The sequence below is a fragment of the Phascolarctos cinereus genome, unplaced genomic scaffold, assembly GCF_003287225.1.
Source record: "Phascolarctos cinereus isolate Bilbo 61053 unplaced genomic scaffold, phaCin_HiC Scaffold_4;HRSCAF=312, whole genome shotgun sequence".
Classification (NCBI taxonomy): domain Eukaryota; kingdom Metazoa; phylum Chordata; class Mammalia; order Diprotodontia; family Phascolarctidae; genus Phascolarctos; species Phascolarctos cinereus.
In genome coordinates this window covers 414,540,757-414,561,960 of record NW_027555847.1, presented here as the reverse complement: position 1 = coordinate 414,561,960, position 21,204 = coordinate 414,540,757, and the positions used below count along the sequence as shown (strand labels likewise).

At 36.1% G+C, this 21,204-nt stretch overlaps 1 protein-coding gene across 5 annotated transcripts in view; it reads right to left on the bottom strand.

The window, feature by feature from the left end:
- TRIO (trio Rho guanine nucleotide exchange factor) overlaps nucleotides 1-21,204 on the bottom strand; it is a 501,384-nt gene that overhangs the window by 441,451 nt on the left and 38,729 nt on the right. For 3 of the 5 annotated variants that reach the window (XM_021008648.2, XM_021008653.2, XM_021008651.2), the window contains exon 2: nucleotides 82-114. The exons of the other annotated variants lie outside the window; for them this stretch is intronic. In XM_021008648.2, coding sequence (XP_020864307.1) covers nucleotides 82-114 — 33 coding nt within the window. The remainder of the gene's footprint in view (nucleotides 1-81; nucleotides 115-21,204) is intronic. 5 annotated transcript variants of the gene reach the window in all.

The window sequence follows — 21,204 nt, the reverse complement described above, 5'->3', positions numbered from 1 at the left end:
CTTAAAATTCATTAGCCCATTCTGAAACATGTTTTTTTCTTCTTAAAGGAAGAGAAACTCACTACTAGAATCAGAACTTACCACAGGCTTCAGATGACAGATATAAACCATGCTCTGTATGGAAAGAAAACGGCAAATGTTTTAAGATGGAACTTTTATTACAACCAAAAAATTTAACAGACTAATTAAGATATATTTTCTCTGAAAGTACAGGTGATCTAATTATCTAGGGGGAGTAAGACTCCTCCATACCAATATAGTTCTAAATTATGACAAATAGCTGACATGAGACAAATGGGAAATTTTTCCAGAACAAGCCATGCAATTTTCTTGATGTGATAAAAATCATATGTTCAAAGTCTCAACAACACTGCCAAGTGAAGTTAATACAATGCATTGGATTAGAAGATAATGAAGGCTCCCTTGTATTCATCAGGGATTCATGATCTGATTATTATGAAGAGGCCATCAATCAGTGGCATCAGATCCTAGCCCTCCAGCTTAGCTTCAGGAAAACAATAAACATTTTAATATGTATGTGCTGGCATTATGTGGAACTCTCTACTGAGTTAAGATAGACTTTTATGAAGTCCACTCTCAAAACATCATAATTTTTTAAAAAGTGAGTATTATGGCTATTTAACTAGAAAAAACAACCCCTGATAAGTCAATTCTGCCAGATAGTCAACTAGTAACGTAACAGATTTTCATGACAGGATGAAAGCCAATCTTAATAAATTCAATTAAATTTAATAAACATCTGTTAGGCACCAACTATATCCACATATAGCAAGTCCTGTACTGTATGTCATGAGACAGTTGCTCTTTTGTATCATTCTCTCCAACAGGGCAGACACCATGTCTCACCTAAACTTTTGTGTGCCTTCTCAGGGCCTTAATAAAGTTCTCTACACAGTAGGCCTTCATAAATATTTGCTGAGTTGAAAGGAAAGGAGGTGGGGAGAAAGAAAGGTTTTTAACTAGTCAACTATGCTAAATGTATGTGCATTACATAATTTTTTATAGTTACTACTAAAGGTCCATTACAAGGTTTGTTAAAAGTCTGGACATTCTCAAATTTTCTTTTTAATAAATTAAAATGATCCAGTGAAGTAAATTTAAAGTGTAGCTGTCAACCTTTATTTCCATATATAGTTTGCTGTGTTCTGTTTAATCCCATCCAACATATTCTCTCTAGAAGTCCTGAAAAAAGGTGCAGTTGAGTCACACTGTTTAAATTCTGTTTGTCCCACAATAGAGAATGCAGTGCTACGAGCTTGGGAAACAGACAATTCGGAAATTCTGGAACTAAAAATGATATTTAGCATGTGATTTTATAGCTTCTTATAGAAGTCTGAAAAACATGCTAGTAAATAAAACAATAAAAAAAGGCCTATAAGGTAGCAGATTTCTCTCCCTCCCTTCTTTCTTTTCTTTCCCTAATCAAAGGATTTTATAAGCATTGACCCAAAAATCCTTACCATAGGTCATTAACTTACCAAGCTCATCAGGTAACATGACTATAAACAAAGAAATCAAAGTCTGAAGAGGCTATATTTAAAAATCACTCAGAATTATTCCATTTGTCTTATGCTTAAATTGCTACTACATGCTGCTTCTCAATAATTTAGTCATTTCTACCAGGTCATCTTTTTTTTTTTCCTTTTTTTGCATTAATACATGTTCAAACAAAATATTCTCCTTAATCATTGTGCTTTCATAGCTTACATTACACCATTAGCAATTTGGGCTTTTATATGAGCAAGGCAGTGTTATTATATAGATCAAAGGCCAACACTGTAATAGAAATATGTCATCCTGGTGATTTGAGGCTTGTGGGCAAATTTTCCATATTCAAGGCATATATAACTAATTCTGGATGCATAATTTTGAACACATACTCACTTTTCACTGTCATAAAAAAAGTCTATAAAAATCCAACAGAAAGGAAGCTCAGAAGCACTTTTAGTTAAGTAGGAGGGGAAAAGGGCATTGACCTAAATGGAAACAATTAATAAACTGCTCCCTAGGCATAAATTAGTAATTCTCAGGGGGTTTGTTAACTCTTCCACAGGGGTACTATTTAATAAATTGAGGCTCTAGTTCACTAAAGTTAGTGGAAGTCCCTTAAAACACAGACCTCCAGGGTCATGATACTGCATTTTAACAGAAGCCCCATGCCTATCAGCTAAATGGAGATGAACAAAGGGTTAGTTTAGCCATTTACAATACAACTCATCCTCCACTCTTACTGACTGTAGAGTTACAACTATAGCAAAGCAGGTGGGCTGCTTATCTCCAAACATCACCAAATTCACAGGGAATCAAATTAGTTCTGTAGTCACTGAAGAAGCAGCTATGGATACTGTGGTCCAAGTTTGAGAGGTTAATAATAGTGGTAAAATGGCTAATACTCCAAGCTCTTGCTCTTATTCAAGGTTTAGGGAAGTCAGACTTCCCTGCTGGGGAACAAGCCAACCACCTAGCATGTGGGCTAGAGGTAAGGTGGGGAGAGAAAGACTGAGATTATTCCAACTCCAAGTAACATGTTGTAGGAGGACCTTGGCTTTCCATCATCCTGAATATCCAGTTCCCTACTGACTGGAAGGAACCTTTTACCATGGTCAATGGGAAGATCTGGGTTAATCAACAAGCATTTATTAAGAAGTAATGGATACCCTTTGATCCAGCACTTCTAGGGCTATATCCCAAAGAGATCATACAAATGGGAAAAGGACCCACATGTACCAAAATATTCATAGCAGCTCTTTTTGTGGTGGCAAAGAATTGGAAATTGAGAGGATGCCCATCAATTGGGGAATGGCTGAGCAAGTTGTGGTATATGACTGTAATGGAATACTATTGTGCTATAAGAAATGATGAACAGGTTGACTTCAGAAAAACCTGGAAAGACCTGTATGGTCTGATGCTGAGTGAAGTGAGCAGAACCAAGAGAACTTTGTACACAATAACAGCTACATTGTGCGATGACTAAGAATGTTAAACTTAACCCTTCTCAGCATTACAAGGATCTAAGACACCTCCAAAGGCCTCATGATGGAAAATGCTATCCACATCCAAAGAAAGAACTATGGAAGTTGAATCACTATCATTTTATTTTCTCTTCTGTTGAGTTTTGTTTCCTCTTTCTGATGGTTCCCCTCCTATTGGTTTTAATTTTTATTTACAACTTCAACAATGTGAAAATATGTTTAATAGGAATATAAATGTATAGCCTATATCAGATTGTGCCCCATCTTAGGGAGGGTGGTGGGGAGGAATGGGGAGAACAATTTTAAACTCAAAAGCATATGGAGTGATTGTTGATAAATCAAAATAAATTAATAAAATTTAAAAAAAAAGAAGTAATGGACCATTACTGTGCCACAGTAATTCTATTATTGTGTAATTTTATTAATGTGTAATATTTCACAGTAATATTATCCAGTCCCACAGAAACAATGACTGTGATGAATACAGAGAAGCACAGAAATGCATGAATTGATTTAAAACAAAATAAGCAAAGCCAAGAAGCAATATATACAACAATGTAGGACAGCCTACGACAACCACAAAACAATGGAAAATGGATGTTATAAAATTATATAGAACAACCTTGGTCCCAAAGAAGAGATATGAGAAAACACCTTCCCCCAATTCTTTGGCAGAGGTGGGGGAAGAACTTTGTAAATATTGTCACATTTTTTCAATGCAGTGGTCAGTTTTGCTGATTTGATTTTTTTTCTCTTTTTAGGTAGCATAAAAATAAAAAAAAAATCAATAAAATTTATTTTCTAAAAAAAGCATTTGTTCAACACTTCCTGTGTTCCAGACATCAAGCTAGCCACTGTGGACAGAGAATTGGGAGGGGGGCTTCCAAAGTTAGTGAGCATGTCATGGATGAAGATCTATCACGGAAAGCTGAGATAGTAGGAGAACCAGCAGAGTAGTATCATGAAAATGAAGAAAGGAGAGAATATCTAGGAGGAGAGAGTGGTATACAGTGTCAAATGATATTGAATGGTCAAGAAGGATGAAGATTGAGGAAAAGTCATTGATTTGGCAATTGACAGATCATTAGTACCTTTGGAAAGAGCCATTTCAGTTGAATGATGTGGTAAAAAGGCAAGTGGCTTAGTTTGGAGGTCAGTGAGAGCAGAGAGAAAAAAGAATACATTTCTCTATACTCTTTCATTTGGTGATGTCATCTGTTTTAATAGACTTGTTCTAAGAAAAACCCATCATCATTTTCCAGAACTCCAGTCCCACAGAACTTACTACTGGATACTTCAAACTGGATGTTCTATAGGTATCTCTAACTCAATGTGTTCAAATAGAACTCATTATCTTCTCTCCTCTTCTGAATATTCCTATTGTTTAGGGGCAATAGTCTTTACTACTATCTTTACACTCACCCAAGTTCAAAACTTTAGTGTCATTCTGTCATTCTTGATTCCTTATTCTTGCTCATGTCACATTCAATCACATTTCTATCTTCATGACAACTCCTGGCTACGTCTCTTCTTTTCTACTCCTGACTACCATCCTAGTTCAGGTCCTGAGCTATTGTCATAGCATCCTTATCGGAATACTTGCCTCAAGCCTCTCCCCAGTCCAACCCATCCTCCACACAGTTACCAAAGTTATTTTTTAAAGAGCAGAATTGGCCATGTCACCCCTTTACTCAGTAAATGCCATTGCTCTCTATTACTTTCAGAATGTAAACACCTTAAGTATAAGGACTGTTTTTTGCTTTTGCCTTTGCACCCCCAGTGCTTGGTAGAGTGCCTGGTACATACTAATTGCTTAATAAATGCTAGCTGATTGATTGAAGATAACCTATATCTCTACTTCCTTTCACAGCCAAACTCTTAGAACATAGAAATATAGTAGGCACTTTAAATAAATACTTGTTGGATTGGATTGGATTGGATTGAAAGCTACCAAATGATCTTCAGGAAGTAAAATTCTTTATCTAATCCTCAACCCTCTGAGATGGGATTTTGGGGTCTTTGTCTTCCCTTCCCTCCAATTGAGAGTTCCTTTCCATCCTGTTGCCCCAGGTGTAAAAATGAATTGCTCAGCCCTCCTCAGTTGTCCAGCTAGGGGATACAAATGATGTTAAGGAGAAAAGAAAAAAAAATATATATATATATATCCACTCCCTTCTAGTTCCTCCCCAGCACTGACAAAGGACTAGGGGGAAAAAGTAATAAGAAGCTTCAGAGGCTGCCTGTATAAGCCTTTCAGGTATATACACAAGATATTGTTAGGCCTGTGTCAAAACTGAATCAGAAGCATCATGAGCCCCATAGCACATCACTGTAGCACCTCAGGATCACAAGGTTAATGTAATTCTGAGAAGCACTCAGTTGACACCCACAGGACCCAGGGAGCACATGACTCCTCAGAAGCCAGTCAATTAGGTTGTAATCATTTTTAAATGTGAATTTTCAAAAAACATGATTTTTAAAGGCAAAAAATAACACAACTCAGAAAAGCTCTAAAGATGTTTTGATACCAAAGGACTAGCACACAAAGTTATGATATCTTCCTATTTAATTATTAGTCATGAAAACGGCCAGCCTTGGAGTCAGAAAGCCCTCAGTTCAAACTCTGTCTCAGACATACACTGATTGTATGACTGTGGGCAAGTCATTTAACCTCTCAGAGCTCCCAAGCAACTCTCTGAGACTATACACACATGCTGATTTGTCTTGGTGGAAAGAGTTTCTACACTTGAGAGTACTCCACATGAATCAACTCACAAGACTTTAAAAAAAAAAAGGAATCCACAAAACTTATACAGGTAAAGAAATACTCCTTTTCCTCCTGATTTTTGTACATCATGTCTTATGAAAACTATCAAAAATATTTATGGCCTCACTTAATCATGTTTTTCAAAATTATAGTGAGGCTATTCTTTTAAAGGACACAGAAACAATGTTTCTTTCCAATAACTATTTGCAAATCAGAAGAAATTGCATGTCAGCACTGGAAAACCCAACGTTTATTTAATACACTCCATGACAGACAGTTCCTCCTTTTGCAAAGCTTGGCTACTGCCCTCAAGTTCCTGCAACAGTCAACATCACAGATGATATAAGTGCAGCCCAAGGCTTAAGCATTTCTGTCAAACAATTAAAAGAACTGACATTGCAGATGGAGTCCAAAGCTCAGACTGTTTATTCTGTAAGAAATCACGACCAACAGAAGCAAGAGGAGGCCAATTGGTAAAATAACTGTTCACTCACTGAGAGTGATGGAAAGGGGCAAAGGTTGTTACAGTAAAGCCTAAGAGGACTTAGAAATGTTTTAAAGATAAGCTTCTGTCCTTTTCAACATTTTCATCACCAAACAGGACAAGGGTATGCTTATCAAATTTGCATTTAACACAAAGATTAGAGACATAAGTAACATGTTAAGACTCAAAAGAAATTTAATAAGTTAAAACCATGAACTCAAAGCAAGAAGTGAAATTTTAAAGGGATAAGCCTTATATTTAGGTTAAAAATTAATAAATTATAGCAATACAGGAAGTGGTACTACATGAATGGACAGCATATGAAAAAAGATGTGGGAATTTCATGTGACCAAAAGCTTAACCTGAGTCAAAAGTGAGGCCAGACTGCTAGAATAGCTAATTAGGTCCTAGATCTTTTTAACAGAAATATAGTACTCAGATCAAAGGCAAAAATAGTACTGCTGTACTCTGTGCTGGTCAAATTATGCCTAGAGTCCTGGATTCAGTTCTAGGTGCCACACTTTCCTATTTTCATCAAAAAACAAAGAAAAAACTGCATGAATCCAAAGGCATGTGAACAGAAAGGGGTAAGGAGGGATGGCATGAAGCTTAAGCACTTTTGTTCAAAGGGACAAAGGACCAGAAAGTTGCTGCAAGCAACTTCTCAAACAAAGAAATTATTCTAATCATCACGTTTTTCTGTTCACAACTTTTCGTCAAACAGACTTTGCACTGTCCCACACTAGTGAATAGACCTTTTAAGGTTTCAATTTACTTCATGGAAACTGAAGTCCAAAATGTCAAACCCTTCAACTGTATAATTGCCATGACCTCTAAAGTTCTTAAGGATATGTAAAGAGAGAGGAAACCAAACCATTTCTTGAAAATAAAGCCACAAGTGGATAACTTCCCCAAAAGGCTATAATCATGAAAACATGCACACACCCCATGGCCCACAGACCATAATAAACTTTTTGAAAAGTCAGACATCAATGTGCCAAAGAATGACAAGAAATAGAGTTTCACAGTAAACTATCAACTTACATTTTCTTGTGAAATATTGTATTAAAGATAGCAATACCACATTTATTCTAATAATTTCTCCCATTTAAAGCAGATTCTCAAGAAGTAAAAATATACAAGAAACTACCACAGCTACTGCTTTTGTGGGCATCACTCACCAAGGTTTGTAACCTAACAGTCATCTTCGACTTTTCCTCCCTATCCATCACCTCTCACATTCAATCAGGTGCTAAATCCTGTCATTCTACCTCTATAACAAGTAATGGCAATAGAGTTGATTTCAAAGTCACTGAGTTCAACCTCTTACCCAAGGAAGAATCTGTTCTACCAGAACAGCTTGTAAGAGATGTTTTACCCATTACCAATTTATAAAGCTAGACATGAAGTTCAGTATCTTTGTAGCATCCTCAAAAATTGGAGTGAATCTTAAAAATCACTTTTATCTTTCCATCAAAATTTTGGTGAACCAATAGATAAATGATCAAAGGATATGAAAACACAGTTTTCAAAAGAATTACAAAGTATTAGCCATGAAAGAAGATTCCAAAACACTAATAACAAAAGAAATGTGAATCAAAACAAGCCCTAAGTTTCCACCTCACACCAGCAAATTTGCAAAGATGACAAAAGTTGGAAATAGTGCTTAAGATAGGCGCACTAGTACACTATTGATGAAGCTGTAAATAGTATAATCACTCTGGAAACAATTTGGAATTATGCAAAGAAAGTGACTAAAATGTCTGTTTTCATTACCCAAAGACTCTGCTGCTAGGCATATAACCCAATGAGGTCAATGACAAAAAGAGAGACCTTAGACATGCCAAAATATTTACAGCAGCACAGTTTGTGGTAGCAAAGAACTGGAAGCAAAGTAGATGCCCATTTACAGTGGTGAATGGCTAAACAAAATGTGATACATAAATGTAATGGAATGTTATTATGATGTAGGAAATGATGAACATGATGAATATGCAGAAACAGAAAGACTTCTATGAACTGATGCAAAGCGAAGTAAGCAGAAGCAGGAAAATAAACCCACAATGACAGTAATGTGAATGGAAAGAATAACAAAAACAAAACAACCAAAAATTAATCTTACAAAATCAAAAAGTCCAAAAGAAGAAATATAGTACGACACCTAATCCTCAGTCTTCTTGCTTGTCTGTAGAGAGGAAAGACCATGGGTGTGAGATAATAACTATAACATCAAACTTTTTTTGATATATATTTTGGGAATTTTTTTCTTCCTTTATCCCTTTTTAAGACTCTTTGAGAGGGAGTTGGGGGAGGAATACAGTAGGAGGGAGACATGATATAAAAACAAAAGATATAAATAAAAACTCTAAACAATTTGATAAACAGAACTCTGACACAAAAATAACATAGATCTTATCGATGGCTGGAGACACTTTTAAGCTATGCCACCTTTCTTGTTGGCTATTTATTTTCTATACTTTCTTAGAACACATCTAAAACAAGAACACATACTATATAACTACAAAATGAATTTTCATAAATAGCTTTTCTTTCATTATTTAAACACTGGTTCATGTTTGTTACCCAACCTCTTATCCAAAGCCATTTTGGATCCCTCCAAGAAATTACTTTGCAAAATACTGTTCATATTTCTTTTTATATATGATGTATTCCCTCAGAGAACCCAAGCTCCTTATGTGCAACAACTGGTTTTATTTCCTATCACTTGTACCTAGCACAGTACCTTGCACATAATAGGAATTCAATAAATGTTTTAATTACACTGAATTACATTATATGAAAAGGCAACAGGCCAAAAGGAGAAGGCAATCGTGGTGGTGGTGGTGAGAAAATAATTGGAGCTAACTAGAAAGGTCAAAACTAAAACTCTCAATTTACCATGAAAAAACTGTTTAAAATGTTCTTCCCTCAGGTATATTTTCCAAAGAAAAGTTATCAAATGGAGGTCTCTTCTCCATATTTTATAGAAGATTGCTTTGTATCTCTTCACAGGGAAAAATAATTCATCACTAGTAAAAGGGGTACATGGAAAGTGTACATGTACAGTGACCCAAAGCAAATAGGAAGAAGTCTATTTCAGTGTCTGCTCACAATCAACCCTATGAGCTTTGAGGTAGCTCAATAGGTAAATGTAAACAATCATTAATGCCCCCTCAAATCCCTCTCTTAAAACACCTGAACTAGAGTGATTACTTAGTACATCTTTTTAAAATTATGATGATGATTATTATTTTAATATTGGATCTATCTATCTTGCCCTGGCCAGAAATACATGAGTAACTCAAGTGTTTGATACCATTATTGACTGCTGTGGGAACAACCTGCTCTATTTCCAACTGGAACAAGTTTACTCCTCCATTGGCAACCAGGTGTCCCCCTCAACTACTGGGGTCTCATGCTTGATTTAGTGTCAACACCTTATCAATTTAGTCCATCACCAGGTGGCGCAGTAGAGAGAGTGCTGGGCGTGGACTCAGGAAGACCTGTGGCATCAGGTCACTCAGATCACCAAATCTGGCCTCAGACACTCATTAGCTGTGTGACCTCAGTTTCCTCTTCTGTAAAATGAACCAGAGAAGGAGATGGCAAACCACTCCAAATATCTTTGCAAAAAACAAACAAACAAACAAAAAACAATGAGGTCACAAAGAGTCAGACACAACTGAAATGAATGAATAACCAACCTCCTAACTCCCAAGTTTAGGATATCTATCAGCTTTGGTCTCCCAAATCGCACCAAACTGTGCCACAACATCTAGCCTTAGTATATCTTTAATAACTTTGCTTCTTTACTGATGGATTTAGCTCATCAAAAATGAAGTACTTCTACATATATATAAAAAAAGACAACTATCACAACATACTTGCCAAAAGAAAATTAATTCTATCTACTTGAATTTTCACACTGAAAATATCAGATCCTAACATGTACCCTATTTTTGTGATCTTTCTCTTCTAACTGAAAATGAGATTCTTAGAATATGTCAGTTAAGTTTAAGTTAAGAAAGAGGGAACAAACATCATTGATTTGTATCAATATACTGACATCTTCTATTTATCCAGTTTACTATCACCAATGAGCAATTCTAACAGTTTAATCCAAAGAATGGTGTATCACTTCTACAGATGTCCTCTTTTACTCCACTCCCTTAGAAAACAAACCATTTTTCATCCAATCAGAACAAGAAGCTGCAGGCAATAGGCAATGATCAGGTCAGAAATTCAGGCCACACAGAAGGAAACTGGAGAGACAAAATCAGACTGTAATCAGCTTTTTGTCTAGGTTGTTTCAAGGGTTTGGAGAACAGCATACAGCCTGCATAGGCAGTTCTACTTCATGAATAGATGAATAATTTCACATTACTATTAGTCTTTGAATTTAAAAATATCTTGGCAATCTTTATTATCTAGCTAGCTAGCTATATACACAATCAAGATTAAGAAAAAAAATTTGTTCCTCTCTCACAAAACTAATTATTCTATCTATCTAGAAAAAAAGTCTTATACCACTAAAGGACTGTACTGAAAGAAGAAGAGGGGCAAATATTTTAGTTTAAATTTATGATTGAATCAGGATTGGTTTTTGAAAACTGTATCATAACAATAAAGAATTACTGGCAACTTCATCAATAACTGATAATGGACAGAAATGATGTTCTAATGTTGCTCAAAAATACATACATTCATGAAACCATCAAAAGATTTATTAAAAAAGGATAAAAAGACAGGAAGACTGATAGGCTGCCTTAAAATAAGAGGGACAATTGTGACTGGAGGGGAGAAGGGATGGCAGAAGAGTGAGGGGAAAGGCAGCAAGAAGTAAAGGCAAATAAACAATTGCTGAATCAGACAACTTTGAAAAAAAAAACTTCACTCAAAACAGCAAGAGTTTAAAAAGACTTTTCACTTCCCCTCTTCTGTATGGGGTGGGGTGGAGGTGATACAAAGACCTTCTCTTGAGATCTTGTAAGGAAAGTCAGAATACAAGCCAGATACTGAGTGCTGACAAATACTGATTCACTGCTCAAGTCACACTTAACTCATGTATGAAATGAGCAATTCAACCATTTAAGGAGCTGTGGGGAGGGGAGGCTTTAAAAAAAAAGTGTCTGTTTTTAAACAGAACTCTATTTAGAGTATCCTTCTGATTCACCACCATCACTTATGACCACTCTTCTTGGCCAATCCTCAATGCCTTTATTTGTCCAGCAGTAAATCAAATGTCATTTTTTTTCCAAGTTAGGAATAAGCTTTAAAAAAAATTAATGTCACTGAATAGCAATAATATATTAACATGATTCCTCACTTTTGAGATTTCAAAACTGCAGATCTTGGCAAAAAAAAAAGAATTTGTGACAACTGAGTATTTAATGAAAGGAAGACCTCTGACTTTTCAAACAACCAAAATTGTACAGTAGGCTTCTGACCACACAAATGAAAGCAATTAACAAACACATGGCTAAGAGTGTGGGGTAACAATAATGATTACAAAGTTGACCCATAAAAATAACCCTTTCTATTCTTGTGCTTTTTGAGTTTATCTATTATCAGAAAACTTAAGAATTGTTCATTTTCTTTTCCTTTTTAGGAGACATACATTCTTACCTTACAATCATCACCTAGTTATTCTCTTTAGATCCATGACAAGCAGCAATACAAAGAGAATCCAAGTGACTTCTTCCCTTCCCTCCTCCCACTGATAAAACTTTAGATTAAAAAAAAAAGCAGTGGAGTTCATTAGCAAAGTCTGCTCTGTACATAACACTGGGATAGAGAAATTTCAGGTAAAGAACAGAGCTGTGAACCTTGCAAGAATAAGAAAGTAGGTGGGGAAAGTAAATGGTATAAACCCAGGCATCTGTAATCCTAAGGGATTTATGAAAATCAAAATAGTCTCTCAGTTACAAATAAAAAATGAGTGACCAGGGCAGCTGGATGGTACAGCAGATACAGCAATGACTCTGGAGTCAGGAGGACCTGAGTTCAAATTCTGCCTCAGACAAGTAACACCTACTAGCTCTGTGACTCTGGGCAAGCCACTTAACCCCAACTGCCTCGCAAAAAAAAAAAAAGTGAACAATGCGGAATTTTGTTTTTCTTTACTATGCTTACATGATATAGAGATCTTCTCTCTCTCTGTCTAAGGGGAGGAAGTAGAGGGGAAAATGAATGCTTGATAGTTGAAAAAATAAAATAAAAACTTTAAAAGCAAATAAAAACCTGGAAATAGTAGTTAAAAGGGGAAAGGGTTAGCTAACAGTGACAGTGGAAAAATATAACCTGATATACAATGGTTATTTTTTATACAGTTTTTCTTTGTTGTTTAATCTGCACAATATGCTCCAGAAGAGGAAAACACCTTTTTGGTGCAAGCAACAAATCCAAGGGTAATGGAGCTAAAATCAGGTGGAAGCCTCCAGAGAAGGAGCCCAATTCTGACATTTTAGTGAAGGAAACTGGGACTTAACCAAAAGAGCTTTAATCTTTGTAAAAATGCAGAGGGCATCTTGTTGTTAATGTTGCCTAGAAGATGCCTTAAGACCTTGCTGTGGAAAAATATCCAGTGGCCTCGAGAAGCCAAATTATTGACTAAAGGGGTCAGCCTGCAGGAGAGAACAGTGAGCAGACAATGGGGGAGGTGCCTTACTGAGACAGAGAATCAACACACAGTTGGGCTCGGTAAAACAAAAGCAATGCTCTCAAGGCCTATCATGGCTTTAGGATTAGGGAAGACAGGGATAGGGTTAGATAGCATTGTGTAGTCAATAGAAAGCTGGCTTTGAAGCAGGAAGACCTGGGTTCAAGTCCCATCTCTACCACATATTGGCTGTATGACCCTGGGCAAGTCAAATTAACCTCTCAGTGCTCTAAGTAACTCTTTCAAACTAAGTAGCAGAGAAAGTGATAACTACATAGGTAGAATGAACTTTCTCTCGTTTGGGAGTTTCCTACTAATGAAATCACAGATCCAGTCCCTATCCCTTTGACGATGTGGCCTCTCTAACACAAAGGGGTTACAGTGAGAGAGAGAGATTGTTATAGAGACAGATATATATGTATACACAAATGGGGGAAATTTTAATACTAGAAATTTGAGGTGTAGTTACCCCCACCACAACTACTACTGCTATTACTCCAAATATTTTATATAGCACTTTAATTTTTGCAAATGCTTTCCAGAAATGATAACATCTAATCTTCACAATAATCTGTGAGAGGCACTATTATCACCCCCATTTGGATAAGGAAACTGAGGACTAGATAAGTTAACTGACTTGCCCAGAGATTAGTTTGAGGCAAGATTCAAAATCAGGTCAGCCAAACAATAAGTCTGGGACTTTATCTATTATGTCACATTGTCCTAATAATATGGAAAATTTATAGTCACACCATGAATTCATCTACATCCAAATCCATTTCTGCACTTACATACCCTACTTTGCATTGTATGCATGTGTATATGTGTATATACATATATATATATACGTATATATCTCATATCCTTTACTATTTTATAAGCTTTATGAGAGCTTGTGCTATTTTCATTTGTCTTTGGGGCATCTAGGTGGCAGAGTGTAATAGAGCGCAGGGCTTGGAATAAGGAAGATTTGAGTTCAAATCTGGGCTGAGACACTGGCTATACGATGCTGGACAAATCACTTGTCATCTATTATCCTCAGTTTCCTCATCTGTAAAATGGGGATAACAATAATAATAGTATCTACTTCCTAGGGTTGTTGTGATGATCAAATAAGATATTAATTGTAAAGTTCTTGGCACATAATAAGTGCTATAGGCTATTTAGTTATCTTGCCCAGCACTTAAAACAGTGCCTTAAACATAGCTGGTGCTTACCAAAATGTTTCCTGAATGGATGAATGAGCTCCATTAAGCTCCTGTTCTGAAGACAAGGACAGAACTGCTCAATGTTAATTCTCCTGAGATGGTACCTCAGATGGTAGGAATTCATTTCTGCTAAGTTCAAAGGATCACAGGTTTAGAACTCAAAATTTAGAGCTCTAGCATTTCAGAGGCCAAATCCAAACCTCTCTTTACTGATGAGGACTCTCTAGCTCAAAGACACTTAATTCATTTCACAAAAACTATGAGCAGATCTGCCAACAAAAAAGAGAATTCTGAACTTTGTTCTTGAGAAAACAACAAAATTTAAAACACAAAACAAAATCTTAACTGTGGTAACCTTCCTAGAAAGCAGAATATTTTCAAAGACATAATAAATATTACTTCATTTCATTGCATGATTATCTTCACCAAGATTTCATCACCAGTGCAGAAACCCCTGTGAGTTCACTCACTTTTTCAAAAAAGTAATGAGTCTATGAAATAAAAGTACTGGATATGGAAATCAGTGTTCATGAACCAAATATTTTAATGAGATAATTTGAAAGACCTCACAAGCACTAGTAAAACACAAACTTAAGAGAACATTTGAGAAATATTATATTTCTAAACTTCATGTTTGTGTTACTTAAATAGCATACTAAGTAAGGCATATATTATAAATGTTTGCAAATATTTATCTTTTAAAAGTCAGGATTCAAAAACAAACCTTCAGATAACAAAAGATTAGAGCAGACTCTAATTCTATGTGTTTTGGGTAGTTTCATGTACCTGATCCCAAAGGAAAATTATTATTTATGTAGAAAGTCAGTGTAAAATTTTGAATTATCTTTAAAAAACACAATGGAATCCAACTCAGACAAAAGATGGTATACAATGCAGCAAAAAATGGACAGATTCAGTTCAAAACTAATGTACAAAAATGTATAATGTTTAAAATAATCTTTGTAAAGAGTTTCCATGTTAAAAAAAATACACAAGTTACCATTTTGTAAGCTATAAGAAGATTCAAGGACTTGAAGTCAGGGCTGTCTCATACTTTGTAGGTCCCACCATATTAGCACAGTATCAAAAAAATAGTACAAGTCCAATAAGTCCTTGTTGTCAAGGTATAGTGTTGTATACTGTCACACAAGGAAATCATTGAGTTTTTTAAGTACATTCCCAGCTAGCATATTTTTTTCTTTAAAAGGAGCTCTTTAAGGTAACACAGATAGATAGATAGATAGATAGATAGATAGATAGATAGATAGATAGACAGACAGATAAGTAGATACATACATACATACATACATACATAGAAAGATGATAGATAAACTGTATTTATCATTTTTATCCTTATCATTTTGAACAGAAAAAGACCATTCAGAAAATTAGAGTGAATAATAGAAAGCATTGTTGGGAGTCAGCATGGCATACTAGAGTTAATCTGTAGAAGAAAGAGGACCTAGGTTTAGGTCTTTCTTCTACTTAATTTCCCTAAGCCTCAGTTTTCTCATTTATAAAATAGTTATAATAATACCAAGAATCTACCTTACAGGTCAGTGGGCTGATTTTTTTTCTTGGTCAACAATATATATTTATTACTATGGAAGGCTTCAAGTTGGAAGAGGAAAGTTATTAGGTAATGACAGATATGTTTACAATAATCATCAATAAAACATTTTTGAAAATGTGACAGTAGAATGAAAATGAAGTACAGAAAGATATGAATTTTTTAAAAAGTTCTTTGTTAAACTATTATCGTTTGTTTAAAAAAAAACACCACAACCATGTGACAGAAGTTCACAGTTCTGTATACAATTCTCTTTCCTGTTCTTTACATCTTGGAATTTTTGTGTTTGTGATTAAGTTTACAATAAAAAAGAATTTTTTTTAAAAAAGGAGCATTACTCTCACAATCCAGAGAGGGGGTCTAGTCAAAGCTCTGCCAATAATTAGTTGGGCAACATAGGGCAAATCCTTCCTTTCTCTGACCTGACTCAGTTTCTTCACCTATAAAACAATGTGACTGCAACTACATAAGCTTCAAGGCTTTTTTTTTCTCATTCTAAAGTACTATGATTTTATTTTTCTTAATCAGAAGAGATGGAAAGGTTTGAGGAAAGTTACAAATTATGATTCATTTTCAGGTTAAGGCAAACATCCATGAGCAGTTATTCCCTCTCATGGAGGGACACGATACCTGACAAATGAAATCAGAATCTGTTCTACACAGTGCAAAGAGTACCTGTGATATACCTATGATCCAGTCCAAGTTTTGTTTCTAATTTATTGTGTAACTTTGAGAAAGTCTTTTGTGCTCTCTGGAAGTTGTGATTTAGAGTTTGAAGGCCTTGAAGATCATCAGCCCTCCTCATGTTACAAATGAAGAAACTGAGGTTTAGGAAGGTGAGGTGACTGACCCCTGGGTCATTAAGTGGCAAGGCCAGGATTCAAATCCAGAACCTCTGACTCCAAATCCATTGGTATTTCCTTATGTGTAAAATGAGGGGGGTGAGCTTGAAGTTCCCTAATATCTCACACAGTTCTAATGCTCTATTGTAGCCTCTTTAACAGGTAAGCAGTTTGGTTGCTGAAAGGGGCAGAAAAAGTACCTTTGCCTCCTCCTTTCTTAAGTGAATAGGTTGGTGTCTAAAAAGAACAGAACTTTAATTTAAAAAAAAGTCACAACTGTCAGATATGGCATGAAAGGTTTGAATTCAAAAAGCAGAAAATTAACTTCTGAATATATAAAAAGGTTTAATTCACTTTGTAATGGATGCAAGGTAATGGCCCTTTCATATGTGAATAGTTTGGTGAATAAAGGGAAACACGGAAAGTACTTTTATATACTAAAAACTTATAAAACACAAGTGTGAAGAAACAGTTTTAAGAGGCACAAAATGTTAAGAGGTTAACTTTGTGAACTGAGGACTGGCTGTGGGCCATCATGGTCCCTCAGCTAATTTACATGTAACTGCTTTTTTAAGGCTTAAGAGGCTAAAACTTAGAAAACGAGAACTCAAAAGTCTGGAAACTATAAGATGATTGAATGAAGTCTGTTGATTTTATAAATAACAGAAAATTGTAGTTTGTGAGTTTTTACCTAACCAGGGGAAGGGTACCAGAAGGCTCTAGGATTTGAGCCATTTGATAGCAATAAGGAAGGGGAGGAAAGAAAAATTCAGTAGGGAGTGGAAAAGCTAGCTTTGCCAGAATTGTGAGGAGAAACCAGCAGCTGGGGTGTCAGCTGACTAGAAGGCTTCAGCTGCTCTTTCTTGATTGGCGGGATAAAAGCTGAAGTTCAATGGAAGATACTAACATTTAGTAGCATCTAATGTTGAAGGGACATCAAGGTGGTGTAGGGGACAGAGCTTCCTTCTCCATATTGGTTTACAGTTGAAGAAACTGAGGCAAACAGGGTTAAATGAGTTGCCCAGGGTCACACAGCTAGTAAGTGCTAGAGGCCTTTTTGAACTCAGGTCCTCCTGATTTCAGGAGGCCCTCTAGCCACTGCACCACCTAGCTAACTGGATAATGTTGTCTAAATGTCAGTTATCATTATTATTACTACTACCACTGCTGATCAAAACGCCATCACCAATGGACATATTTCACATTCCCCTTCATTGAACCAGTCTGTAACAGCTTTCTCTTTGTTTCTGCTTCCTGACACAGACTCATGCTAGCCCGTTTCTGCAGATGGCAAAAGTGGCAACGGCACCACCTTGGCAGCTGACAGCCAGAATTTCAGAAAAGCCTAAACTCAGCTAACAAATCACTTCTTGGCCTTTCAAGTTGTTTGGCCTTGCTGTCTATACAGCCAAAAGGAATTATTCATTAGCATTTGTGGGGTATGTCAATATAACAGTAACATCACGTGTTACGTGAACGCCATCTGCAGCAGAGGACAGATGACCACTCGTATAAACGCTTCATGTCTTCTAAGTTTTTTTCTAATCTGAATAGTCTATGATTCAATGGGCATTTAAGGGAACTATTATTTTTATTATTATTAAGGGAACTATTATATTTATCTCTACAGAGATAAATAGTATCATGTTAAACAGATCCTTTTTACAAATCTCGAAAGACTGTATAGCTTATGGATGCTGGGAATCTATCAAGCAGATTCTTTCTTTTACTATAGAACAGAAAGCCTCCTAGCAGGCCTCTTTTTGTATTAGTTGCTATCTATTTCCATAACATTGTGGTGTATTTTAAGAAGAGAGCCAAGACTTACAGACAGCATGCAGATCTATATTTATACTGACCTTTGCCTTCAGGGTAAGAGAGCCTGGACAGACACTTTTAATTTAGATGTGAAAAGAAACTGGTCTTTGTTGCCAGTGTTTTGGCTTTTAATTAATGACAAGCAAACATACGGAGACAATGCTAGTTTAAATGGGTCAAGTTTGCCAGAAATCATGGCTTGTCTTGGAAACTCAAGTCATTCTGAAAAATATCACCTTTCAAATGCTGAGCTCTACAGTCTCAGGGCTAGTGAAATTATACAAATAACACACATTTGTAGTGTGCTTTATGCTTTACAAAGAAATTTCCCTACAGAATGCTGAATTTGAATCCCAATGGCCACTTGGGTTTGTAACCCCAACCCCCAACACTTACTAGTTGTGTGATCCTGGGAAAGTTACCTACTATCTCTCAGCCTTAGTTTCCTCATCTCAAAATGAGAATAATACCTGTAGTATCTATCCCATAGAGCTGTTTTAAGGTAAAGGCCAAATAATTTATACAAGTTACTTTACAAATCCTAAGACTATATAACTATCATAGGTTAACAGATCAGTAACTAGAAGAGACTTCTGAAGTTAGGCAGTCCAACCTCATTTTCCAGATGAATAACTGAATATTCACTTTTTACAGATAGGGAAATGGAGGCAGAAAAGAAGTTAAATGACTTGTCTATGTTTCAGCAGCTAGTATATGTTAGAGGTAGTATTCAAAACCCAAGTTTCCTCACTTCAAGCTAGTGCTAGTGGTTATACTGCTAGGCCAAATCTCCTGAATTCCCACCACAATCAAGTGTGAACCCGCTTGACCGTGGATCTGGACATCTCTCCTGAAGTTCCTCCTAAATTTGGGCTAATAAACTGATAGGGTTTTAAGTTTTAAAATGAGAGCAGTTTTCATTAGTTAACCACAGAACTAGCTAATGGCAAAAACAGAGGCAGAGGAAGGGTTTCCAGACTCCTAGTCTAGTGTGTACTTTCTAGTACACCATGTCTGACCAGGCCACTCTCTGTTCAAAAAGCTTCACTGTCTCCCCATTGCTTCTTGGATACAATATAGATTCTGGTGTAGTATGTAGTATGTATCCTTCCCAGCCTGGCCTTAGTTTACCTTTCCAGACTTATTACATATTATTTCTCTTAACACAACCCTACAGTGAAGCCAAATTGGCCTAGTTCTTTATATATAGTATGCCATCTCAAGTCTCCATGCTTTTGCAATAGACTGTTCCCCCTACCTAAAGTGTACTTTCTTCATCTCTACCTGCTAGTATCGCTGTTGTTGTTGTTGTTCAGTTGTCTCTAACTCTTCAGATCCTTGCAGCTTAAATAAACACTTGCCAAATAAAAAGTGCGGGTAGGAGTGGGAGAGATGAGGGCTTTATTCTGGACATCCAGTCAACTTTTGGTTGAGGAATGACTCTGAACTTTGTGGGAAAAGGAGCTACAACTTGTGAGATAGAAGGATCTAGCAATCCAAAGTGAAATACTTGGTATGACACAATTTATTTACTTTGGAACTTTACTCAACCTAGACCAGGAAACCAGGCTTGTCATTTTGCTTCTGTTTCTAGGCTTATTTCATTTTCCACTAGTCATGGGCAGGCACTGTTGCCCTAAATAAAACTCGGTTTAAAACTATGCAGAGGAATGTTTAAAAGCAAAACAATTTCATAAAATTTAAAATAAGAATGTGCATTTTAATAAAAAGATCTTATCTTCATTTTTATACCAAAATTTTAACTGGTTTATGCAAATATAATCTTTTTAATTTTTGCATGTTTTAATGAAACTTGGGTCTTACCCCTGCAAATGCTATACAGGATCTCAACAAATGCAGATGCAAGCAACCAGTTGAATCACTCAATTTAATTATAACCAACAATCTCAACTTGGCCTTCTTTTGGATGAACCAATAAAGAAAGACATCAGGTTGAAAAAAGCAGATGGGATCTGAAACCACATAATCCCTAAACCTAAAATTAGACTTTCATGACACTAAGCTAGTTAATGGTTTGGGCTTTCAACCAAAAAAGAAAGAAAGAAAGAAAGAAAGAAAGAAAGAAAGAAAGAAAGAAAGAAAGAAAGAAAGAAAGAAAGAAAGAAAGAAAGAAGGAAGGAAGGAAGGAAGGAAGGAAGGAAGGAAGGAAGGAAGGAAGGAAGGAAGGAAGGAAGGAAGGAAGGAAGGAAGGAAGGAAGGAAGGAAGGAAGGAAGGAAGGAGAAAGAAAGAAAGAGAGAAAGAAAGAAAGAAAGAGAGAAAGAAAGAAAGAAAAGAGATTATTGGCTATCAATTACTCAGAAGTTTTGTAACTACACAATTGTGAATCATCCACTAGGCATTCTTTTACTCTTCTTTCCCTACACCTTTCTCTTCCAATTAGCAGAAAAAAGAGAGAATTCAAGTCAATCCACTGGGGGCTTTTTCATTGTATACCTAGTAAAAGACATGAAGGAAGAAGTGACAAAGACTACTGGCCAGACTTAGGTTTTATTTTGGATACAAAATAGGGTTTAGGGTCATGGAGGACATAGGATCATAGTCCAACCCCCTCATTTTACAGAGAAGAAAACTAAGATCCCAAGAGATTTAAGTGATTTGCCCAAGGTCACACAGCTGTTATGTGCCAGGGCTGTTATTTGACCCTGAGGACCGTGACTACAAATCCAACACTTTTCCCACTGCACCACACCTGGGACTATTTGAATCTGATGTCCTACGCTGTTTTTGTTTTTCATTAAAATAATAACTCTTTTAATAATAACTAGCATTTGGGTAGTGCTTTAAGGTTTGCCAAGCCCTTTCCCCAAAGTTGTCTCATTTGATCTTCACAACAACCCTGGGG